General features: G+C 40.8%; 1 protein-coding gene across 5 annotated transcripts in view; it reads left to right on the plus strand.

Annotated features, from left to right (window-relative positions):
• The window catches only part of MAPKBP1 (mitogen-activated protein kinase binding protein 1), a 139,339-nt gene that overhangs the window by 95,134 nt on the left and 17,158 nt on the right, over positions 1-27,047 (plus strand). For all 5 annotated transcript variants that reach the window (XM_081935481.1, XM_081935485.1, XM_081935484.1 and 2 more), the window contains exons 17-25: positions 11-86; positions 1,775-1,886; positions 4,024-4,087; positions 4,807-4,932; positions 19,985-20,133; positions 21,260-21,303; positions 23,341-23,577; positions 23,891-24,060; positions 25,365-25,501. In XM_081935481.1, the coding sequence (XP_081791607.1) occupies positions 11-86; positions 1,775-1,886; positions 4,024-4,087; positions 4,807-4,932; positions 19,985-20,133; positions 21,260-21,303; positions 23,341-23,577; positions 23,891-24,060; positions 25,365-25,501 (1,115 nt within the window). The remainder of the gene's footprint in view (positions 1-10; positions 87-1,774; positions 1,887-4,023; positions 4,088-4,806; positions 4,933-19,984; positions 20,134-21,259; positions 21,304-23,340; positions 23,578-23,890; positions 24,061-25,364; positions 25,502-27,047) is intronic.

The raw sequence follows: 27,047 nt of genomic DNA on the forward strand, positions 1-27,047 counted from the left end.
TTCTTCTTAGGATTTTCAACATCAGCAGTGGGAAGCAAAAGAAACTATACAAGGGATCTCAAAGTGAAGATGGAACTTTAATTAAAGTAAGGCCTTTGTTAACTCCACCACAACAAATTGTGTCGTATTCCATCTTATTCTCTATACCTCATCTCCTTGTTTTACGCCCGCTATGCTTTTCCAGTTTAACATTCTAATTGGAGAGTAAGATTTTAAGTTAGTTCTGTCTCATATGGAATACTTAACACCATGCAGTATGGCAATTACTGATGGATTTGTGTAAGATACAAAATGGTTCATAGATTGGCAAAGCATCCCAGCTGCAAATTAAAGAAAAGCTCATGAAGACAAAAGAGAGCAACATTGATGTCTAGTCTGCCAGAAAATAGCTGAGCTTCATAAATTCCCCATTTCAAATCCTTCTGCACTAACAATGGAAGAGCATATGAATAATGGCTTAGAGAAGTTCTTTAATCTATGCCTTTTTTTAAAAAAGCAGCAGCTGTGTCTAATTTCCTTGTTGTTCTCAACTGACCCATATACATAAAAATCTGGTTGTGCTTCATAAACAATATTTAATGAATATGCATTCTTCTCATTGTATATGGAGCTTTACAAAACCTGGAACTTCCCTTCCGAGAACTTGGGAGGTTCCTGCGTACTGTACGTGACAGTTTTATGATCGCTTTTTTTCACCACCTGAACATGTTTTCTACTTTGAGGATGCCCAGAATGTCTTCCAGGGGAAAAAAAAAACTTTTCTGGCAGCAGTGCGTTCCTAAAGTATATTCACAAGAGATCAAGGAATAATCAGCTTATACCTTAATCAGTGCTGAGTATCGTTGGATGAGTCTTTCATTTTCTAATCAACACAGATAGCAGTGATATAAGTAATCCCAAAGGTACTTTTTTCAAGAGGGAACTTTTTGGTTTTGCTTCTCATCCAAGAAGTTTCTTCAGCTCTGACTGGATGGTGGGGCATGGAAGGATTTATTATACTTCCTTTATTCTCCTTTAAATCCTTCTATTCTCCATTATCCAGTCAGAGCTGAAGAAGATTTTTGGATGAGAAGTGAAACGTCTTGGAAGAAAAACCAGAAAGTCCAGTTGCCTCCTGAAAAAGCACCTTTGGGATAACCATGACCTGGATGACTGAGAATCTCCATAGACACTTAATATAAAAACAAACTTAACATTTCAGATACTAAAATGCATTCACGATACATATTTTGTTATGTTTGTGCTGATTTTTTATACAACCTTATAATAGCAAATGTGTTTGATTGTGCTCTTATTCATACACAAGGGCCACGTTTTCACCTAATGCATTAGTTACAAAGATGAGTTGAAGGAACCATAATTTGTCTGAAACCTGAATAATGACTTATGTAGGCCTTTGGTGAGTTGCAAATACAGGCATTGATTGATTTACCCTCTAATAAAAATAAACGCATAGAGCCAAGCCGGCTCAATTTTCTGGCTTGTATCCAATCTGGGTTTTGCATAATCCTAGTGAGAAAAACTGCTATGGTTGTAAATACAGATTGCAACATAAAACAGCCTTTCCCAGGCTGGTCTTCTCAGATGTTTTGAGCTAGTTGTATCTTCCCAGGATGGGTGTAGCTGGCATGAAGTATGAAAGAGTCATTAAGCATAGAGCATTAGTTCTTAATGCTTACCAAAACTCTGTATATCCAGTTTTCTAAAGCCTAGAAATTGTACCATAGATAACCACATATGTTCTCCTCCCCCCCTTTCTCTGTTACTTGTTCAGGTACAAATGGATCCTTCTGGTCTGTACATTGCAACCAGTTGTTCTGACAAGAACCTTTCTATCTTTGATTTCTATTCAGGCGAATGTGTAGCCACAATGTATGGGCACTCAGGTAATGCAAAAAATATGCTTTCAAAGAAAGTTACATTTTGAGTGGGAAGGAAGTTTGGAGGGGCAAGTGTAGCAACCGGCTCCAGATTAAACTCCTGGTTGGTTTGTTGGAAACTGTGCAGTCGTGAAAGTGAGTCCTTCCGGGGTAGAAGTGGTGTTTGGTTCAGGGGTGGGTTCCGGCAACCGCTACTGCCAGCTTGCTTAGGGCTGCACTGTGCATGCGCACATGCACAGTGCAACAAAAATTGCTCTGCGCATGCACAGAAGCGAAAAACAAGGTGGCAGTGCCTACGGTGCTGCTGGGAGAACTGGTTTGGGGGTGTGGCAGCCTGGGTCGCTGATGGTTCCAGCGACCCAGGCCACCAAGTTATTACCAGTTCGCCCGAACCAGTCCGAACCAGTAGGAACCCATAACCCATATTTCTTTGCACTTCTAGACCGCCCCCTCTCCTAAAAGGGACTCGGGGCGGTGTACAGTCCACACAGCAAATACATCATCCACAGTAAAATTCATTAAATAGATAAACAGATGAATAAATAAATAAATATGGAGGAGGTTAAAAAAATTAAAAGAACTGTACAGCAAGAATATAAATATGGCTTTAAAACCCCTAAAATCAATTAAATTTAAAACAATACCCTTAAAATGCCAGTTAAAAATATATTTCCAGGAGGTAACAGTTATAACAGTTATAATTATGCCAGGCCAGCTAATCGGAACAGGTGAGTCTTCAATTTTTGTCGGAAGGAGCGGAAGTCCGTGGTGGTTCTAATATCGGGGGGGGAGGTCATTCCAGAGGGTTGGGCCCATCACAGAGAAGGCCCTACTCCTTGGCGCCGCCCACTGGCATTGCCTAGTGGACGGCACCTGGAGAAGCCCCTCCCTGTGAGAGCGAATTGGCCGCAGGGATGTATGTGGGAGGATGCGATCCCGCAAGTAACTAGGTCCTGTGCCATGGAGCGCTTTAAAGATGGTGATCAGAACCTTGAAACGCACCCGAAAAACCACAGGCAGCCAGTGCAGCTCGCGCAGGAGTGGTGTTACGTGGGAGTATCTGGTACTCCCCATGACAACCCGCGCGGGATGGCAGTCCCTTTGTCCACCTCCCTAGCTGCCTTTTTAGTAGTCCTTCAGACTTGAACTCTGGGTTTGAAGTACAGGTAGTCCTCGACTTACAACCACAATTGAGCCCATAATTTCTGTTGTCAAATTATATTTGGGTTTGTGGAAATATCATCCCAAGGAAACATAAACTGAGATCTGAAAGAGACACCTACAATAATAAAAAAAGAAAGAGAGAGAGGATGAGAGAATGAGAGGAAGGGGGGGGGAGAAGAAAGAGGTAAGGAAAGAAGGGTGGAAGGGAGAGAAAGAGAAAGAGAGAGAGTAGGAAAGGGAAGGGGAAAGGGTAGGAGTAGGAGAAAGGTTAGGGAAGAAGGAAGGGGAAGGAGAGGAGGAAGGAAGGAATTAGAAAAGGAGGGAGGGAGAAAAGAAAGGAAAAATAAGGTGGTGTTACAACAGGCGGAAGAGATGGTAAATAAAGCAACCCAAACTGTATATTATAACATATCAAATGAAATAATAAATGTATAAGAATGATAAATGTTAAGAAGAATAACAATTATGTGAATGTATACTTAAAATGATACATAAGAGAACAAAAATTAAAAAAAAATTCTTGAAAATAAAAAAAATCTGTTGTTAAGTGAGACATTTGTTAAGTGAGTTTTGCTCTATTTTACGACCTTTCTTGCCACAGTTAAGTGAATCACTGCAGTGGATAAGTTAGTAACCTGGCTGTTAAGTGAATCTGGCTTCCCCATTGACTTTGCTTGTCAGAAGGTCACAAAAGGGGATCTGGGACACAGCAACGGTCATAAATATGAACCAGTTGCCAAGCGTATTAATGTTGATCAGGTGATTATGGGGATGCTGCAAAACTTGTGAAATACAGTCATGTCATTTTTTACTGTGCCATTGTAACTTTGAACAGTCACTAAATGAATTGTTGTAAGTTGAGGACTACTTGCATGAGTAAAGGGAAGAAACGGCAAGGATCTCCAAGCTACCACATGGCTGTTGTTTCGCACCAGGAAATTTTTAAAAACCGTTTGGCTTGTTCTTCTGATTTTTACAGAGATCGTAACTGGGATGATGTTCAGTAATGACTGCAAACACTTGATTTCAGTCTCTGGTGACAGGTACGTGAAAGGATGTCCTTTATTTAAATTCCATCTGTAAAATGAAACTTGGCATTCCCCATTTTAAACAATGGGGATGGATTTGGAAATTAATTTTTAAATGATAATTCCACCTGCTTCATTTTCTTCATTTTACACTCCTGGTCATTAAGTTCCAAATTAAAACGGAGATGCCTTAAGTCTGAAAAGAGGGTGTGAAATGCTGCTTTCGTGAGCTGGACGACTGACAGGCCATTTATGCTCCTCACCTGAGTCATTTTTATGGCTTCGAAGGCCTTCCAAGTTTACGCTGTTGAAATCTGGAACCCAAATACTGATCTGCTGTGGTGCAATTGCTGGCTTTATTTAGGGAGGGACAGTAATAATAGGTATTTTAATGTATCTCTTTTCCACTTGTCTATGAGTCCCCCAAAGCTCCCATCAAAAATTTAAGCACATTATGTGGCACCAGTGCCATACTTTCCATACGATGTATCTTTTTGATGAAAGTTTTGCCTTTTATATAAAGACTTGCCTGATCTAAAGTAAAAACTATATTGAAATGGAGAATGAAACTTAAAACTAGCAGCCTTTGAAGTGCCGGCATTAAAAATAGGAAGCGTAAAGATAAATACTGTCCATGGGGAAATGGGTATGGAATAGGGGGATACTTTATGGAATCTCAGGTATATAGACAGCAGGCTATGAGGCCTGAATATTTTTTCCTCTTCTGCTTTTAGCTGCATTTTCATTTGGCGTCTGAGTTCTGAGATGACCATTAATATGCGTCAGCGGTTGGCTGATATGAAGCAAAGGGGAAAACAAGCAGAAAAAATTCAACCAGGCAAAACAGCTGGTCTTACCAGGTATGACGTAGTGTTAGTATTGCTTTTGGTTCATAAAAAGTTTTCTGACCAAATTGTATAGTATTACGAGATTTTTGTCTTTTTATCTGAACAGCGCTATATTTATTATTACAACATATTGACATTTTTGGTGGCAATTTTAATGTGAGAATATATATGGAGACAAATCCGTTTATTCAGATTTCAGTTTCTTATTCTTCCAGATTTAATTTTGTTCAATGCTATTTCTAGATCAGGTCAGTGAATTATTCTTTTTAAATGTTTGCAAACATGAATATGCATTTATCTGGATGTAGATTCAAATATGTATTATTTGGATATAGATTCAAAATGTGCATTATTCAAATCCAAAAAAATATTTGGAAATAGGTTAAAATATGCATTATTTAGTATTAGAGTCAGAGTTACATATTTGCTGTTTAAGTCATTTTTTAAAAAAAGTTTTCTGCACTGTTTATTAAGATATTTTGCTTTCTTTATACATTTTTATGTACCTTTTTCCTACACATTTTTCATACATTTTTCTGGAGAATTTAAATTTAAAAATGCGCAAAATTAAATTTTGTTCTATATGTGAGTTCAAGAAATATGAATTGAGTAACTTTCTATTAAAACACAAAATAACTTGATTGAAAAACCTGATTTGATTCAGAGTTGTGAATCAGTTGGGAAGAATATGTTTATACACATTAGCTAACCAAATTGTCCATTTTAGATCTTTAAACTGTTTGGGTTTGAAAGCCACTTCAGTGAGAGACTCAACTGAATCTTATTCAAATCATATTTCTGAACATGATGAATTAAATGGCCCTATCAAGCAAACAAATAGAATGAATGAATGAATGAATGAAATGAAATGAATAAATGGTTCATTTTTCATATTTAGAACTACGTATGGGAAAACTAAGTTGGTTGTTCTCATTCTCTCACCTAGCTGCTTGCTTCTTCTCATTCTCCCTAGTGGTGGAGGCAGCATCCAGACTGGGTTAACCTTCATCCAATCATATTGAGGACTGGGTCTTGTAATGTCTTTAAGCTCCACCCCTGTTGCTAGGTAGACCCAGCTTTTGACTCAGTCCATTCATGAGGACGGCTGCGTCATCGCGTTGCTCCGGTGTATTGAACAAAATTGGTTTATTGTTGCTTGGAGGTTTGAATTTTTGGACGGATTTCGGTCAGCAATAATCTCTATTATAACGACCATTCTCATTTTCGTTAAACATTCTTAATAAGCCTTTACCCTGAATTCTGTTGCAGATAATTCATGTATATAGTATGATTCAAATATCTGTTCTAGGCACAGAAAAACAAATAATATTTCTTGAATACTTGTGCTCAATATATAAAACATGCATGTTAGCAGTTACTGGGCTTTATTTTAGAGTGAAAAAAAAACATTCCAGTTGCAGACAGACTTATGGAAGTCAGGAAAAATAAAATAGAAAAGTAGGTGACTGGGGTTTTTTTGCGTCAAAATTAATTTACATGGATATGAGAAATAGGGATAATTGGGCCCTCAAGACTGATGTTCTATTTGCTGACGTATATTATTGTTCCTGAATACCATTATGTCCATTTATTATACTTCAGCTCTATTTAAATTTTTAATCCTCCATGAATCACCCAGCGTCACTAGTATGAAATTGAGTAAATAAATACACGCTTCCTAATCAAAGTTTCCCTTAAGCTACTTTGTGAAAAGCATTTAACTTCTTTTAAAAATATTGCCAACCATGGCCTGTCAGCATTCTTATCATCTAAACCAGGGGTGGGGAACTGTGGCTCTTTTGCGACTTGTGGACTTCAACTCCCAGAATTCCAGAACCAACATAGCTGCCTCAGGAATTCTGGGAGTTGAAGTCCACAAGTCGCAAAAGAGCCACAGTTCCCCACCCCTGATCTAAACTGAAGGTTTCTCATGTGTAATGGGGAGTGGGCAACCAGTTGGGGAGAATGAGGGTGAAGCAGATTGGGTATGTTCGAAAGAGATGCTCAATCTGACGTAGATTTGAGATAAAATTGACACTTTCTAATCCTGAGTCATTGCTGAAATTAAAAATCCTGTAATACCTTTTCCACTACGTTCTTATTTAGCTTGGGAGAAGCCTGTTGAAGCCAAAAATTCTGGAGCTGTGGAGCAGTGTTCTTTTTATAGCAAGCTCTTCACCATCCCAGCAGCTGCATTGCTCTGCTTTTTTTAAAGGCCCAGCTTGTATCAAGACACTCCTGGTTTCTTGTCAGTATCACAAGGCTTGTTAGCCACATGCTATTGGTTAGAAAGTTGCATCTAAGGCATACCAGCCCAACAGCTGGTTGGAAAACAGGTCTGACCTCTTTGATTAAGCTGGATCCATTCTGTTTGGCCAGCTTCTGTTTCTAGGTTGGTTCTGGTTTTGCTGTACTAGAAGCGATCAGAGGAGGCCACTTGCCGAAAGAACGTAAGCCATTATGAGAGCATCCCTATGCGGGGCTGAAACACTTGAGAACTGTGTGTGATGTTATGCGAATGAATTTGGTTTTGAAAACAATCGTTTAAATTAAGGTTGTAGCTTGGTAGACATGACTGAGTTTATCTTTTTAGTTTCATTGCTTTAACTTGCTGTACAATAAAGACGATGATGCATGTCGTTGGATAATCCAGATTTTAGTAGATAGATATTTGGAGACTGTCACAAGATGAACCAGGGGTTTTGAGCTTTTTAAAAAGTTATAGGAATGAGGATGTTATGTGAAATGATAAAAGTAAAATAAAAATAAAATAAGGCCTCTGAAAAGTCATGGGTTCACTTGTACAAACCATGATCTGAATTTTGGTGTTGTTGCTTTTGTATCAAATGCGGCTTCTCATTTTTAGATCATACTTTACTTTGATGACTGGTATAGAAATAATGATTGCATTTGTCCCTAATTATTGATTTGAGACTGTGCTTGGAGTATGAAGCTTTTTTAAAAGTTGCACTTATTATATTACTTTAGAGAGGGCTGCAAACACTGTGAAGCGATATATAAGTCTAAGTGCTCTTGCTATTATTCTGCTGTGCCAAAAAGAGTCAGAGGTTAATGCTTTTCTCTTTCTTTTCCCCTACTTTTTTCTTTCTCTTTCTTTCTCCTATAATTCTCATTATTTTCTTTTTTTTCTTTGTATTTCTGTATTTTATATTTTGATAAACTAATAAAATTTAGTATAGCTTATGGATTGAGTATGTTGGTGGAACTCTAGTTTTAATTGATCACAGGGGAGAGAGAATATTCAGAATATTTCCACTAGAGAAAAAATGGAGTATGGGCATTTTTTTGTGGTTCAGTTCTCTCCATTCCTGCAATTCCATAACTGCCAGGGCAATATCTCATCAAAGGCTGCAGGAAAAGGGTGGGATTTGCATTCTTGCCTCTTCCCTTTTCAGTAAGTAGGAAAACTTTGCATAAATCCTCCTGACTGCAAGAAGCTTTTTGTAGGTGCATTTCTTTGTTAGAACAAATAGGAACCCCAGAAATTAAGCAGAATGGGGATGGGGGAGGAGTGCATGACTCAATGTCACATCTCCAAATCTCCAAAGGATTGTTTAAAGGATTGTGCTGATAATTACTCTTCCAGGTTGTTGTGGCAAAATGTTTAGCTGATGGGAAACATTGCAAGACCCTTTCTTCTATTTTTATAAGAATTTTTTCTCTTCTTCAAATGCTTTATTGAGACTTCAGATTCTTGGTGGATTCTTTTCTGAATTCTTGAGCTGTTCTTCATAAGAGGTATGAGGAGAGAGAGAGAGAGAGAGAGAGAGAGAGAGAGAGAGAGAGAGAGAGAGAGAGAGAGAGAGAGAGAAAGGGAGAGAGAGAGAGAGAGAGAGAGAGAGAGAGAGAGAGAGAGAGAGAGAGAGAGAGAGAGAGAATTACTTTTGTATAGGTTATATGTTGTACAAAAATGTGGTCTTGTAGAGCTTTTAAAAGTGTTGCAATTCAAAATAAAGTTATAATAGCAAAAAAATGACAAAAGTGACATTTAAACAGATTAATTATATCATTTATTTTGATAGTCCTATATTAGTATCAGAATTCTTTATTGGCCAACGGTGATTGGACACACAAGGAATTTGTCTCTGGTGCAAATCTCTCAGTGTACCTACAAGCAGTAAGTGATAAATCATGATTATAATCATCGTAAAAATATATTCATCCTAAATCATAAAATACAATACTTAGTGATAGTCATAGGATACTAAATAAGCAATCAACATAAATCATACTAGGGTATTAAGTAAACATAAATCGTAAGATACAAACAACAAAGTAATGTTCAAAAGAAGATGAGATAAGTAATAGGGAAGATGAGAATAATAATAGAAGAATAAGTTCATATTTCCTAGAAATCAAATCATGCTCCCATATCTGGTAAAGAACTAGAAAGTCATCTCTTTTAAAAAAAGAACAAAGTGTATCTTAAAAAAAACATACATAAAATATACATATGCTCAAATTTTACAGATAATATCAATAATTAAAATATAAATATTACGAAAGAAAACAGCAGCAGACACAAAATACTTTATGGATCTTAGTGTTTAAAGAATGTGTCTTTTGAAAGGGTTTCCAAAGTTTAATCAAATGCTAAAAGGAAAGATGGTGTATGCTGTGCTTTTTCCTTTCTGAGTCAAGGGCATTTCTGGTGTGCCTCTCCTTGTTTTAAAAGGAGCCATCCTTTCCTATCTCCTGAAAAGGAAGGGACTGTGTTAATCGCACTCTCTCCCTGGCTGAGGACATCTCTCCCTTATGGGGCTATGGACTGATAGTGTGGCCTGAAGGGTTGACTGGCAGCTACAATCACAGTGACATTTACAATTATGACAACACTATTTATTTCCTTCTAATCCTTTATATTTTTAAACCTAAGCAATGCATCATCAAAATAAAAAAGCAATACAGTATTAGAAACACAGAGTCTCAGAGCATATAAAGGTACGTTTGCATTCTTTAAAAACTCAGTATTTCTGTCAAGAAGACATTGATAGCCACAGGAATAATCTAGTGATAATTACTTTCATATTACTTCCAAAAATTGAAATTGTATGTGAGTAAAATAAGTCCTTTTTAGGATTTCTTTCATTATGTCCATTTTCCAGTTAGTGTTCTTTCCCACACTTTTAAATAGCATAGATTGAAAGGCAGACATATTTTGGTTTTCCAGTATTTTGCTGTAGTAACAATGCAATTTCATTTATTATTACGGTTTCTTTGATACCATATTGGGAAAAATAGACAGCATATCAACACCCGACTCACTTATCCAAGGATTTAATTTCTTCAAGCATTTCTATGTTAATATCTTATGCGTTGTTGTTTTTTAAAATGGACTTAACTAATCTTGTTGGATTTAATTGCCTAAATCAGTGATGGCTAACCTTTTTGTTGTTGGGTGCCAAAAATGAAAGTGCGTGCATGCAATAGTGAACCTGTGTGCCGGCACCGATAATGTAAAGCACCCCCCCACACACACATGCACAACCCACTGTTGCCACACTCCCCCCGCTGTGCACCGAACTGCTCGCCTCCAAGGTGAGCTTGGTATTTCCTCCGGGGGGGAGGGGGAGGCTGTTCTCCAATGTTGGTGAAGACAGCAGCCATCTGTGGGTTAATTTAGCCAGTAACCAATGGACTGAGTCTACCACGGTGATGTCATAGCCTCTGGGGAGTGTCCTCCCGCTTTTATAGACTCAGTCAATTGGGACTGGCTTTGCTGATTGCTTTCTCTGTTTCACAAAATTAAGAAAAAATTGTTAAATTGGCTATTTTGAAATTAAATTACCTAAATTCGCTTCCCCTGCTAATAATTAGTTTTCACAAGGCAGGGGATCTCATCGCAGACTTCCAGCTCCCTCCTGGAGCTCTGGGCTTCGCAGCCCTTCACAGCTGAGGGAAAGAAGAACCACGAGGCACCTCGTTTTTCCCTCAGTGCTTATCGGGAAGCGGCGCTGCTGGGCACTGGCCGTTGGAGGCTACCACCCATCAGGCAGCCCTTCCAGCCTTCCGGCTTCAGGACCAGCTTTCTGGCCATTGCTGCTGCCTCCGCCACCACTGCAGCCTCCGCCACCACTGCAGCCTCCGCCACCACCGCCACTATCGCCGCCACCATCATTGCCACTACCGCCATTGCCGCCACCGCCATCGCTGTTGTCCCCGTCCTTGCCGCCACACTCGGCGCCACCACCGCAGCATTGGGGACCCAGCCAAGGCTTCTAGCAGTGTCCTCTGTCTCCGCGGTTTCTCCTGCAGCTCTCTCGGCCACTCTGCTTTCTGGCCCATAGGCTTTCTGCCTCAGCAGCCATTTTGTATTGGCAGGAAACCTCCAGTGGCCATTTTAAGGATCACAGTGAGTACTGGCCATGTCTGCCACACCAGACCAAGGCCCACAGGCTCCTCCGGACAACCAGGCCTCAATTCCCCAGGCGGATCCTCCCTCCACCAGGGCTTCCAAATGCAGGGCCACAAATGGGGTCTCTTCTGCTCCACCACCAACTAAGACACATCAGGCCCGACTGCAGGCTTGCTTCAGGTACCCTGACAGAGGAAGGGGGCATAGCTCAACAGCCCCCCCCCAGGAAGGCCAGGGAGAAGACTAAACATGTGGAACCCCATCCCTTCCAGGCTCAAAGGCGGGTTGAGGTTAGTCCTCCTCCAGATCTTTCTTCAGACTCTGAGGAGGAACTCTCTCCTGCAGCCTCCATCATTCAACCCGAGGAAGCCAGGGGTGCAGATGCCCAGGTTTACAGTGTGGAGGAATCAGACAGGGATAGAAGTCTCACTCCTGAAGGCGAGGTCTTCTCCCACCTTTCTGGTGCTACACCCATCAGGGCCCCACCCTTTACACCTGAGATGGCAGCCATCATTTCAGATGCCATTGAACGGGGCATTGCTGCGGGACTAAAGCACAGATCTTCATCATCTTCTCATTCCACTCCTCATAGGTCTTCCTCTTCCAGTTCCAGGCGTAGGGAAGGTGACCTTTCGGCCTCCGCTTCTCATGAGCTTCCAGGCATCTCCAGTCAACCTTCCGTTTTTGGAGAAGAGGCGCATCCGGCCAGAGATTCGGATCTGTCTGAAGAGGAGGGTCTCCCTCCCAACCCCCTTCTTTTATTGGTCTATTTAAACCAGCTGTTTTTTGTTCTCTTCTATTTAAGGCGAGAAAGATCACAGGCATCCCAGCCCCGAAGACTCCCCAGGGTGCGGAAGCGGACAAGACAAACACCACGGATCCTCTCTTCACTCAATCCCGGGTAGAGAAGGAAGTGATCCGCTCCCCCAGATTATTCATCGACATGGTCCAGAACCAGTGGGTTTCTCCAGGTACAGGTCCTCTCCCCTCCATATTGGACAAGCGGCTGTACAACGTGGGCTCCGACCTCGCCAAAGCTCTCGAAGTACCCTCTATTGATTTACCTGTGTTGACCTTGTCTTCTCCTAATGCGGCCTCAGCTGCTCCTGAGGAGGCACTTCGCCCGGAGAATAAAAGGATCGAACAGACTCTTGTCAAGGCCCATCAAGCCGTGGCGTGGGCTGTTCGAAATGCAACCGCCTCCTCATTCTTTAGCCGCTCTGCCCTTCTGTGGCTCAGGCAGCTTCAGGAAAGGATTCCTCCTAGAGATTCCAGGGCTCACAGAGACATTAACAAACTAAAGGCGGCCCTGGAGTACACAGCAAACGCCTCCTTGGATGTGACCCACTTTGCATCCAAATCTTTTGCCTCCTCTATCTCTTCCCGCAGACTCATTTGGCTCAGGCAATGGCAAGCAGAGGCCCGGGCTAAGTGGAGGCTCGCTTCTTCAGCCTACTCCTCCAACCTTCTCTTTCGTCCCCACTGGAGCCCCTCTTAGTAGAATCTAAAGATAAGAGGAAGTTCTCCAAGTGGCCACTAAGAAACAGGAAGGTCGAGGCCATTCAACCTGTGCTCCCAGGCCAGGTAGGACAAGGGTTCTACTCTTGTCTCTTTATCGTGCCCAAGTCTTCGGGAGGCTGGAGAGCGATTCTCGACCTCAAATTTCTCAATCGTTATATAAGGAACAGGAGATTCAAGATGCACTTTCTTTGGACAATTCTGGAGAGTGCGCAGGAACGATATCCTTACCTCGGTGGACCTCATGGAGGATTATCGCCACGTCCCCATTCTCAAACGCCACAGGCAGTTCCTGAGATTCGTTTACGCCGGCAACCACTTTCAGTATCGGGCCCTCCCCTTCGGGCTGTCCTCAGCACCAAGGGTGTTCACCAAGCTACTGTCAGTGGTCGCAGCTCACCTTCGAGCCTATCCCATACGGATATTGTGCTACCTGGACAACATCCTTTTACTGTCCAGGTCACACAATCAGGCTCTTCAGGACCTTCACACCTCCATCGGAGTACTGCTGGATCTGGGATTCTCCATAAACCATCAAAAGAGCTACCTAGTCCCCACCTTCCGAGTGGTCCATCTGGGAGCCCTGATAGATTCAGTTCAGGGGAAGGTCTCCCTGTCCCTAGAGTGGCAAGCGAGCCTTAGGGAGCTAGCCAAGGAGGTACAGAGGAAACATCTGGGACCACTGCTTCTATTATCATAGCTACTCGGAAAGATGGTCCCATGCTTCTCCATCGTTCCATGGGCACAGATTCACAGCCGATGCCTCCAGTGGTTCCTATTGCCGTACCAGAAGACCAACAGCAGTTGTTCCCTAGTAAAAGTCAGGTTGACCCCAGAGGTGCTCCAATCTCCCCAGCCATCTCTCAGGGGTCCCTCTTCAGGGAGCCTCCTCGTATCGTAATCATGACGGATGCAAGTCTGTCAGGGTGGGGCGCTCATCTTCGAGATCAGGTGGCCCAATGTCTGTGGTCCAGTTCTGACCTCGCTCACAGCATGAACTGGCTTCCAATCATTGGTGCGCAACTCCCATGTGTTGATCCGGATGGACAACACCACGGCTAAGGCGCACATCAACCACCAAGAGGGGACAAGATCCGTCTCACTCACGGACTCTGCCTTTCGTCGGGATCTGGGCGGAAGCCAACCTTCTCTCTCTTCAGGCCGAACACATCTCAGGCACCAACAACATGAAGGCAGACTGGTTGAGCCGTACAACAATCGACCCTGCAGAATGGAGTCTGAACCCTCGCATTTTCAGCTGACCACGAGGTATGGGGCTCCAGTCCTGGATCTTTTCGCCACAAGAACCAACAAGCAGCTGCCCCGGTACTTTTCTCGATAAACAACACCAGGCGCGGAGGGGATGGATGCTCTGAGGTGCAGGTGGCTGCGAGGTCTCCTGTACACCTTCTCTCCCTTCCCACTGATTCAGAGGGTGATTTGCAAAGTGCTGGAAGAGGAGGCAGAGGTCATCCTAATCGCACTTCATTGGCCGCGCCAACCCTGGTATACAGACCTAGTCCATCTATCAGTGGGTCCAGCATGGCGTCTTCCCAAGATCGGATCCCTTCTATGTCAGGGATCAATTCATCATCCCGACCTTCTCTGGCTCAACCTAACCGCTTGGAGGCTGAGCGGGTGGCCCTAAAAGCGGCTGACCTTTCCGACAACGTAATCCAGACTATTCAGGCATCTCGTCGCCCTTCCACAACCAAAATTTATGAATCCACATGGCAGACATTCTCAGTGTGGTGTCCTGCTGGAGGGTTTGTCGCACTCAAGATTTCGGTAGCCCACATCTTGGAATTCTTGCAACAAGGACTTGACAAAGGGCTCTCGCCCAACACCCTTCAGCGCTAGGTGGCAGCTCTCTCTTCTGTACTCTCTCTACACCAAGATTAGCCTCTTGTCCCTCATGTCCGTTGCTTCCTTAGGGGTGCATCTAACTTCTGCCCTCCCAGTCGCTCGGTTTCCTTCATGGGACCTGGCCAGTGTCCTGGACTTCCTCACAGAACCTCCGTTTGAACCTCTCAGATCCGCCTCACTACAACACCTCACTCTGAAATCTGCCTTTCTCCTTCGTCAAGAAAGCGGGAGAACACTCCCCAGAGGCTATGACATCACCTTGGTAGACTCAGTCCATTGGTTACTGGCTAAGATAACCCATGCATGGCTGCTGTCTCCACCTGCCTAGAGAAGGGACGTATAATGTAAGAACCAATGCCCCATTTTCGCCCTCCCAAGGCTCCAGCAAATCTCTGGAACCTGGGGAGGGTGAAAAATGGGCCAAATGGGCCTCCTCAGGCTCTGGAGGCTTTCCTGAAGCCTGGGAAGGGTGAAAACAGTCTCCCCCGGCCCTCTCAAAAGCCGAAAATCAACTGGACCTGACAGCTCGCGTGCCAGAAGATATGGCTCCACGTGCCGCCTGTGCCATGCGTGCCATAGGTTCTCCATTAGGCCTAAAGGGTCCCTTTTCAACTACCATATTTTTCAGAGTATAAGACGCACCTTTTCCCCCATTGGGCCCCAAACGAGGCTGAAAATCTGGGTGTGTCTTATACACTGTATACAGCATTTTTTGCCTCCCAAAACCCCTTCCCCTTCACCAAAATGGCCTTGCATAGCCTTCAAGAGTGCTCCTGGGGGCTGGGGAGGGAAGAAATGAGTGAAAAACAGACCGTTTTTTGCTCAATTCCCCCCCGCCAGCTCCCAGGAGCACTCTACAAGTCTCCTAAAGGCTATTCATGCCCTTTTTTTGAAAAAAAATGGGCCTGTTTTCCTGAAAAATGGGCCCGTTTTCCTGAAAAATGGGCCCGTTTTCCTGAAAAATGGGCCGTTTTTGGGAGGTCTGCAGAGTGCAAAAACTTTTTTTAAAATTTACCTCTTCAAAATCTTGGTGCATCTTATACTCCGGTGCGTCTTATACTCCGAAAAATATGATATATGACACAATGAATTCCTTCCTTCCTTCCCCACCTCTCTCACCATCTGTGACACTCCTGAGCCAATTGGGGCTGGTGAAGTATCACAGTATGTGCAGATATATTATAGATAAATGCCTCCTGTAACATATTGAGGCAAGCTATGGGTGGGTGAGGACATCTAAATGAGGAACGTGTGGTTCTCTCTCTTTTGCTAAGCTTACATTTGTTTGAAGGTGGAGTTTTAAAGCCACAGTCTTGAAATTGCCAGTGGCCAAACTGAGGGGTTCGGGTGAGCTATTCTACCATTGGCTAACCCATCTTCATTCTAGCTAACAGGTAAATCAGATGGATGACCATGGATAGGTAAAAAAAACAGTGGAAGAAGGACCAATATTTGCTTCCTGCTGGCTTCCCCATTGACTTCACTTGTGGAAAGCTGGCAGGCGGCATTGGAATTCACAACATAACCATGGGGATGCTGCAGTGACCACAACTTTGAGTCTAAAACTAGTCTGAACATTGCATAATTTTCAATTCATAGGAATTGAATAGGTCCTGGATTTTTTGCACATTCTTTAAGTTAAGATATGTTAGGTACCTTGATTCAAAAATTGTTGCAGTGTAACGCACTTTGAGATAGCTTGAGGGTACAAACAAGAGAAATCAATAAGCACAAAGGGAGTTTTAGTAGTGCATAGATTTTGCAGGACTCTATCTGCATTGTTCATGCAGAGCTGGTATGGGACCTCCAATGTGGTGTGGTATTGACCCACTATAATGGAATGTGAGATGACTTGGGGGAATGAGAGGAAGATATTCTGTCTAGGAACTTATCAGACAAGAGAGACAGGGCGCTCTATTGCAGAGGTGTGAAACTCATGTTGTCATGGCAGCGTCACGTGACACATCAGTACTTTCCCCTCTTCACTAAACCGGGCGGGGGCGTGGCCAGCACATGATGCATCTGGCACTGCTCTATTGGCTTCAAAGTCAGAGAAAAAACTAAGAAATTGCAGTGGGAAGTACTTTCAGATTTGGAAGATTCTGATAATGTACCATTACAATAACATAGAAGTAGTGCATCTTGTCCTGTTTCCTTCCTGGTTTACCTTGGAGAGCTGACAGCCATCATATTTTTAGCTCTACATGCATTTGCTGTAGGTATTTGGTTTCTTCTAAGCCTTGGTGCCTATTGACGTCTAGATCCTATAAGAGATGGAGTGCGATACAGATTTTTGCTGCTTGATTGGCAAAGGTTTTTGATTGCCATCTGTTCAACAATATCAGTAGCTGCTTTTAGCAAGAGCAAGAGCACGTATACTTATATAGCACTCTATAGTGCATGACAGCATTCTGAGAAGTTTATCATGTTAGCATATTGCCTCCAACAACCTAGATCCTTATTTTACCGACCTTGAAAGGCTGGAAGGCTGAGCCAATCTTGAGCAGGTCAGGGTCAAGGCTATGGGCAGAGGTAGCCTGCAATACTGCATTCTAACCACTCTGCCACCATGGTTCGTGATGTGCTTTTCTTCCACATCAGACTGTTAAGGAAAAGCTTGAGGGAGAAACTGGAATATATTGTATTCTTATTTTTAATGAAAGGATTATGAGTTCAGTTCAAGTCTAAAAACAGATCCCTTACTGGAAATTAGACTGGTGAGATGTAAATAGAGGACAGACCTCTGTAATTTTTAATACTTAAGTTGAAGAGAGAATTTTTGTAAGCGTAGTTTAGGAGATATTGTCCTTAATTCTGTCTCTTCAAAGAAAAATTCTGTTGCTTTGAAGCAAACAAATGTAATAAATAAATAAAATAATAAAATAAATTCTAGATAAATGTTGTGTCCTATAGGGTTTATACTGGATATTCTGTACAGTACTGCTTTATGCCTGGCTCCAGCTGATAGATCTTATTTGATCTTGCCAGCTTGACGTTGGCAATATCCTCCTAAAGCAAATGATTTGTGCTAGCCTTGACTTTGCTTTGAATTTAAGTACTTGCATCTTATAGTTTTAAAGATAAAACAGATATGACTGGACCCAGTCACTTATTTTTCACCTGCTTGCTGTAAACAATCAACTAAAGGTTTCAGGGTAAAATTGTATGATATTTCAGCATTTGTTTGCTACCCACAATCAAGAGTGAGATTAAAGTGTGAGGGGAGTGTGTACCAAGTAGAAAGTATAAAGGCATTTAGCAATGGGCATGCCTGCTTGTTTTCTCTCGCAATCCCTACTTTCCACACCTGATTTGTTTTTAGTGTCTAAACGTAGCCAGTGGAAAAAAATAGGTTAGATAGTTGCTGTTGGGTCACGTTTTGAATGACAATGTAGGAAGGGAATTACTACCTGCTATACTACCTGGCATTCTTCTCCTCACTCTCTCCTGCAAGTATCTACACAAACATTATCAAAGGAAGCATGATATTAGAAACTCCCCTTGGCCTCATAAGCAACCTAGATCCCTAACTTTTTTTTTTGTGAACCAATAAACTAAAGTGGTTTCTTTTCATCAGCTCACTTATTAGCGTCTGGACTCACATCTACACCATATTAGTGAAAGCTTTGTGGCTCCTTGCAGTCATTCATATGTTCAAAAACAATTCAGTTTAGTGGATTTGCAGGGAAGGTTAAAACCAACAAGATGTACTAAGCTCTGCCCTTTGTACTTGCGTGCTATATGACATTAATATTGTAAAACAAGAGACAAGGTTTGGATCACACTGTCATCATCGCCACCCTCTATCTTTCTTTTTAAAATCTGTCCTGAAGGATGCCACTGACCCAGTTTTGCAGATAAATCCAAGCAATGGAAATGGCACTTGCAGTTTTAATTAGCATATTAATATGAAAGGCTAAGTGGCTAAGATGCTGAGCTTGTCGATCAGAAGGTCAGCAATTCGGCAGTTCGACTCTCTAGTGCTGCGTAATGGAGTGAGCTCCTGTTACTTGTCCCTAATTCTGCCAACCTAGCATTTTGAAAGCATGTAAAAATGCAAGTAGGAAAATAGGTGCCACTTTGGTGGGAAGGTAACAGTGTTCCATGCACCTTCGGTGTTTAGTCATGCTGGCCACATGACCATGGAGATGTCTTCGGACAGTGCTGGCTCTTTGGCTTTGAAACAGAGATGAGCACCGCCCCTTGGAGTTGGGAATGACTAGCACATATGTGCGAGGGAAACCTTTACCTATTTACCTTATGAAAGGCTGAATTTCCTTTTTGTGTAAAACAGAAATACTAAAGAACTGAATAACCTTTAGTTCTAAGTTTTGCACTCCTGTTAATTTGTAAACTGTAGGAAAATCTGGTAGATCAAATTATTGTCATTCCTTAAGCTTTGCATGGTGACCAATACAAATTGATGGTAGAACTTTAGGCATTCTTGTGCGTGATCATAAAATGAATGGATGAATTTAAATGTGGCATTATTTGTAACTAATAGTCTTAGTTGCTCTAGATTCTTTGGCTAGAAAAGAGATGTAATCATGTATGTATGCATCTTGAATATGCTCAGATGATGTGCCAGTAATTCCTGCTTATCAGTTGCACTGTAATTAAACTTTTATCTTTGATACTTTAAACATTTTTTTTACTTGTTTCATGGCTAACAATGTAACAATGAGATTGGTAGATGGGTTTACATTATCATCTTCCTCGATATAACTGATGCTTCTGTTCCAAGAAAGGTAGTCGATTTTGTCTATAGATTTTAGTTTTACAATAGTGCTAAAATGAAAATTATAAAAATAAATGAGTAAAGGACATAATTTAATACTGTTTAAGAGCTTTGAAGTAGTGTTGATTTTGAGTAGGGGAAGTTTAATTGTACGTACAGCTCTTACTTTTAGAATTTTACGAGCATCCAAACAGAGATGTGGGCTAGAATTTTTTTCAAGATCAGAACGTCCCATGGATGTTTTCTTCTTTTCCATTTTGGGCAAGTTTGGCAATTCCAAAGCTGTATGATGTTTGTTTGTTCTAAAAACAAGAGAGAAGCAGGGATTTATTTCATGGCTCTTTCTCATATCAAATAATGTAGCTCACATACTTGTGTAGTCCATGGATTTTAAGATAAATATGTTAACTGGAACCATGCTCATTTTCCAATTCAAAATTTTCCAGAAATCCCAGATTGTACCTTTATTTGTATCATATAAATGGAGCTGTATGCGAACCTATTTTTAATTGATAATGTTTGCACTTATGATATAATTAAGCTCATTTTCCACACGACCTCTCTAGGCACGAATCGGTCTCCGCCCTCTCATCTGCACCCGTGCTTTCATCAGACAGCGATAAGGATGGTGAAGACGAAGGAAATGATGAGGATGAGTTACATGGGCTACAGTCTTTCCAAATGACAACCAATGTCAATCTTGAAAGTTGTTCAGGTATAAGGGAATATGAAGATGGGGGAGAGATAGCAGTACCAATAGCAATAGCACTTTGACTTATGTACCGCTTCACAGTGCTTTACAGTACTCTCTAAGCAGCTTACAGAATCAGAATATTGCCCCCAACAATGTGAGTCCTTGTTTTACCGACCTCGAAAGATTGGAAGGCTGACTCAACCTTGAAGTACGAGAGAAAAAATAAATAAATTAAGATCATGTAGGCCAGGGGTGTCCAAACTTGGGAACTTTAAGACTTGTGGACTTCAACTCCCAGAATTCTGGGAGTTGAAGTCCACAAGTCTTAAAGTTCCCAAGTTTGGACACCCCTGATGTAAGCACTGGGTCTTTCTTCATTTTCATCAAACACAATACAAACAGCCTGACAGCTTTTTTTTTTTTTTTGGGATGTTGCCATCGTCTTCAATTCATACCTTAAGCAGCTGAAATTTGCCTTTAATTTTCCCATTGTGAGTGTTTTCTTCTTCAAGCAATTTTGTTATGATACAATCTGAACACTTTAATGAACATAAGATTTTTGTCATAATCAGGTGACTTCCTAGAGTAGGAGACAAGCCTCACACCTATTGTTACGTCGGCCTTCCAGGCTATTTTGCTAACACACAAAGAGAAAAAAAGGATAGAAAATTATTTTTAAGCAACATTAAGAATGAAAGAAAAGCTAGAATTATCTATATAAGAAAATGTATATATATATATATATGCATATGATATCAATGAACAATTGTTAGCAGCAGAGGTAACTGTACTATGACGTGAAGTTTTCTTGGTATTTAAAAATGAATTATATGAACCTTATTTTTGTCTACCAATGAAAGCATACCATGGGGAAATTTATTTGGTTTTTAAATTGCATCAACCCTGATTCCTTTTTTAATATTCAAAGATATTGCATATAGATTACTTTGACTATACTTTGAATATCAAAGGGCAGATGTTGTTAGGAAAATAGGAGGAGAATGGAGTATTAAGTATGTCTGCTGTCTTGAGTTATTTATAAAAAAATATAAAGGCAGTATAAAATAAAATTAAAACTTGGGGCAAAAACCAAAATCCATTATTTTTTATGCTTACTAATCTGATTTCTTTTCTGTCTTAAATTCAGATCTTTCTCTTTCAAGAAGCTTATCTCACTGGGAAATGAGACGGGTAAGCTTTCAGTACATATTTAAAATTAAAGAATGGATGTTTAGCCTTGGAGAGTTGTGTGAGTAAATATACCTGATATGCTAATGTTGACTCTTGATAGTTTTAAAATGACATAGCATCTATATATTCAACTGCAATTCAAGCAGTTACCTGTCAAGTACATATAAGATCTTAGCAATATTAGCGGTTGCAATTCTCCTCAAAATAGATAGCTTTGTGCTGATGAGCGATTTATTTAAACATGTCAAAACTCGGAAAGTAGAAATAAAATTTATTTATACGAGCATTTTTATCTTGCCTACATCAAAGATTCTATGGATTGATATAAGATTTCTAAACACAGTGGGAAAAAGCTCTTTATGATTCATCTTTGGAACAGGAAAATGAAAAGGAACAAAAGTTGTTTCTATGTACTTAAACTATTACCATCAGAAAGCTAACAATGAGTTTTACATTAACCAAACTGAAAAAATATCCCTTATGCTTTTACTGACAGCGTTAAAACAGAATATTCCAATTGGGAAGATAAGTAAAATAGCCCATTATAGCTAAGCACAAATTTTCTATCTTCTTTTGTGTGTGTGTGTGTGTGTGTGTGTGTGTGTGTGTGTGTGTGTGTACTTTCATGTGCAAGCATTATTCACAGAAGGCAGAATAGGTCCGCCTAAAGATTGCTGCCAAAGTAATAATCAAAGTAGTAGGACAGCATTCACTTTTATGGTTAAATGCTTAATTTCATTTAAACAATGCAAGTTCTCATTGGAAGATTTATTTCAATAACAGTTCGTACTGTACATTCTCTTCCACCTACCTTTCCTACCTAAAACCTCAGAATTACTCAACTGTGTAGGAATTCTAGAAATGTTAACCTCAGCATATCTGCCGCTTTCTAGGTTGAAGAAGGCTGCCCTATATTTTTGTTTTTCTTTTGTTATAATAATAATAATAATAATAATAATAATAATAATAATAATAATAATAATGATAATAATAATAATAATAACTTTTATTTCTAGACCGCGCCCTTTCCTAGGCAGGACTCGGGGCGGTGTACAGTCATGTTAAAACCATATACAAATACATAGACATGAACATAGACATAGACATAGACATAGACGTGGACGTAGATGGAGGAGGTAAAAAATATACTGTACAATTCTTAGTTAAAATACAAATATTAAAATTCCCTTAAAAATTCCCCAATAAAATGTTTGCCAGGAGGTAGAAGATGGAACTGTCAATCAGCTAAGCCAGCTAGTCGGAACAGGTGAGTCTTGAGCTTCTGTCGGAAGGAGCGGAGGTCATTGGTAATTCTAATATCGGGGGGGAGGTCATTCCAGAGGGTTGGGCCCATCACAGAGAAGGCGTCTGCTTGGCGGATGGCACCTGGAGGAGTCCCTCCCTGTGAGAGCGGATAGGCCGTAGGGATGTATGAGGTGAGATGCGGTCCCGCAGGTAACTATGTCCCATGCCATGGAGCGCTTTGAAGATAGTAACCAACACCTTGAAACGCACCTGAAAAACCACAGGCAGCCAGTGCAGCTCGCGCAGGAATGGTGTTATGTGGGAGTATCTTGATCCTCCCATGATAACCCACGCGGCCGCATTCTGAACTGGCTGCAGTCTTCGGGTGCATCTCAAGGGGAGCCCCATGTAGAGAGCATTGCAGTAGTCCAGGCGAGACGTCACCAGCGCATGAGTGACTGTGCGTAGGGCGTCCCGATCCAATAGGGGGCACAATTGGCGCACCAGGCGAACCTGGTGGAACGCCCCCCTTGCCACGGCTGCCACATGGTCGTCCATCGACAGCTGGGCATCAAGGAGGATGCCCAGATTGCGCGCCCGTTCCACGGGGGGCAATAATTCGCCCCCTATGGCCAGTGATGGCGTCAACTGGTTAAATCGGGGCGCCGGTAGCCACAGCCACTCAGTCTTGGAAGGGTTGAGTTTAAGTCTGTTATAGTTGTGCTGGAGTATTGCAATTTCCTGAGCAGATTTACCTTTAAAATATTTAAAAAAACATTTTACCACTTTTAGGCAAAAGAAATGGCGATGAGCCAGGCTTCAGAAAACACCATGAGCAAGATGCCTCGGCAGCGAAGCCGTTGGAGCCAGCCAACGAGCAGCTTAGAGATGACGGTTAAATCTATGCTTGATCTACGTCAACTGGAGTCTTTCTCAGTCTCTCGTTCTGCTAGTCAAGATTCTCTTTCCCAGGCCAGCAATGGAGATGACCATAAAGAATCCATCAACGTCTCAAATTATGCCAAGAAAGTAAGAAATCCCCATCTCAAATGAAACCCACCCAAAACAGGAGATTCCTTAATTTTGCCACATTTGGGGGGCAGGGGGAGATGGTTAGGGAAGGGTGTTCTGCAATAACACCTATCATTTTGGCTTATGGAAACTCTAGTACAAAGGACTACAGCCATATAAAAGCATTAGCAAAATGCTCCATGTAAATAATTTTGTTAGATCAGTTCATGCCTTTCTGGTCAGGTGGTTTCCTTAATCCTAGGTTTCAAACCTTGCATGTAGATTTACTCATATACAGGTATTGTGTTTCACTACTTGATTCCTTTTCCAGGAAGGAGACTCCACAGCTCTTGAAGAAAATCAGCCTTGCCTTCGACCTCAAGTGATTAGACTTGTGTCCTGTGAAGGAGGGATTTTCCCACAGGAAATGGAACCTTCAGAGAGTGAAGAATGTGTCATCTACCCAGAACAAGATGATCTTCCTCCTGCTGATATCAGCAGGTCAGAAAGATTTTTTTTTGCTTCTGTGCTTTGACTTACTTACTTATTTACTTACTGATTGATTGATTGATTTAATTTGAAGGCCACCCAAAAGCAGAATGACTCTGATTATTGGCTTGGGGTTTTAAACAGAAAAGCAGTAACAAGGAACGAGAGCATTTGGACAATAATCCACATAGCAACACATCAATAGGGTTCCACAAAGGTCTGAGAGTAGAAGAACTTTGGAGGATCACCGGGAACAATATGAATTTCTGAGGATGTACCATTCCAGGGGTCAGGCACTGCAACAGAAAAGGCAGGCTTTCTAGATGCCATTAGTTGGCATTGTTTAAGAGACCCGAAGTGTACCAAAACTGTGCCTGATTTTACCAGATGGGCAGAAACCAAGGGATATAGCCTTGCCCTGTGCCAGGGGTGTCCAAACTTGGGAACTTTAAGACTTGTGGACTTCAACTCCCGGGAGTTGAAGTCCACAAGTCTTAAAGTTCCCAAGTTTGGACACCCCTGCCCTATGCATTGAAGGGCTCTATGTGTGATGACAGTTTCTGTTTTTTTTTTAGAAAAGTTTTTTATTTTTTGTTCTCTATATACAATTATAGTTATAAATTCACATAGTTGTTATTCTTTTTTACATTCGTCATTCATAATACATTTATCATTCCATTTACAGGGTTATAACATACCGTTTGGTTTGCTTTGTTTACCATCCCTCGCCTGTTTTGACACCACCTTCTTTTCCCTTTCTTTTCTCCCTCCCTCCCTTCTCTCCTTTCTTCCTTCCTCTCTCCTTTCCCTTCCTTCTTCCCTTACCTCTCCCCCTATTCCTCTCTTCCTCCTCCCCTTCGTATCTTCTCTCCTTCTCCTTTCCATCTTCCTCTCCTCACCTCTATCTTCTTTCCCTCCTCTTCCTTTCATCTCCTCTCCTCCCCTCTTCCTTTCTTTTTCTATTGTTGTCAGTGTCTCTTCCAGCTCTTAATTTTTATTTTCTTGGGGTGGTATTTCCGCAAACCCAAAAATAGTTAAATATCATTTCTTGTTCCCTTTCCCTCTCAAATCTATCCTGGTTATGTTTTGTTCCCCCTTTATATCTTACTTTTGAATATATGCATATATTGTTATTTTCTTCCCTATTTCCCCCCCTTCCCCCTTTTCTACTTAATGGTGGGTCATCGGGGTTCCATATCTTCCCCTTATTTTCTTTTCTGTATGTCTTTCTCTAACCATCCACAAAATCTTCCCCATGTCTTGGAATGATAACAGCATCTTAAACTGCACCATTGTATTCTTCTTTTCCCTTACAGCGATTTCCAAGTAAAAGCGCTTCCGCATGGAAAACTGGGTAGAGGCTACAATAGCAACGAGGGCCCAGATAAGCATAGTCCTGACAGTGCTTGTTCTGTGGATTATAGCAGCAGTCGACTATCAAGTCCAAATGAAGGTGAGTCCTTTGAAATCATTCAGACTCATAGTTCACCCAATTTTCTCTTTAACCCTTTCCAGATTAAAATATTACCTTTTTACTTTTGAATGTCATTTGAATTGTTCTCAGTTGAAAAGCTTAATTGCAGTCCCTTGTACTGCTAATCAGCATCTGATTTACTGTGCTAAATACTTGGGAAAATCACTAGATCACTATATTACATAGGCAGAATTATAGCTCCGTATACCTTTAATCTTTCTATCCCATGGAATCACTACAATGCTTGGCAAATTGCTCAAGAGAAAAGTATGTAATGGAATTGCAACATCAGTTACCCAAACAGATCAAAAACTGAGATTAACCTTGGTTTGGAATGCATTAAATAGCATGAACACCATAACATTTTAAAAGTGTGAGCACATTTTAAGGAAATATTGATTCTCCATAAATGGTATATATTCTTGGTTAACTGAAAGTTTTGTTAAAGGAAGAACATATTTTCTGAAAATATTTTCTGGATATATAGATTGGAATTCTTTTCAGAATATAAATTAACCTGGGAACAGCATTCTTTTTGAGGCCATTCACCTTTTCCCAAAGACTGAAGTTTAATTACTATTATCTATTGATATATAAATAAATGCTTCTCTGAACATGTTGTTTATATTCTATGGTACTAACTGGATTATATCTTTTGGTATATACTTATATTTTTAATAGACACAAAATTAATATTCCTGAAATAGTTGAGTAACCAAGTTTTCACCAATTGGCATCAATTCTGATTTGAGCCACATAATAGAATATTCTGCTATTTTCCTAAAGGCATCTATCATTCTGCTATTTTACTAAAGGCATCTATCATCCATCAACACTTGGACATTGTGTATGAAGTTTAGAAATAAAGTAATATTTGCAAGTGAAACCAATTTATGTTCAATTGAGTTATGTACTGTTTCCTAAATCTATTTTGTCTAATGGCACAAGCCAACGGTAGCATGCAGATATTAAAAAGCTAGGGTTAAAGTGGACATCCTTGTTTAGTTCCTCGGAATAGCAGGAAAATAGGAGAAAATGTGTTTTACTTTAGATGTGGGTGACTCATATAGTATCTTGATCCCATTTATTAATTCCAAAAGAAGTCCTATTTCCTACAATTTAATGTATTGTTCATGCATTTTTTCAAAGGCTTTTTCACATCTAATGATAAAATTGTAAATTTCTTTTTTACATTTATTCAAATCTATTAAATCTGTAACTACCTTAACACCTGTTGCATGTTTAGTTTTTATGAATCCTGCTTAGTCATTCTATATCCAGCTGTAATCTATTTGCTAGTGCTGCTATTCATATCATTGTATCAACATTGATTAAATGAGATTGGATGTATTAGAACACTGAATATGCTCTTTAGCTGCTTTTGATACAACAGAAAAATAAGCCTGATTAAATGCTGCTGATAAGATTCCCTCATCATATATTTCCTCATATAATTGACCAAGTTTAGGTACCAAGAAATCTATAAATATTTTATATCACTCAATAGAAAGTCTATCCAATCCTG

The sequence above is a fragment of the Natrix helvetica genome, assembly GCF_964273705.1.
Source record: "Natrix helvetica genome assembly, chromosome: 1".
NCBI lineage: Eukaryota > Metazoa > Chordata > Lepidosauria > Squamata > Natricidae > Natrix > Natrix helvetica.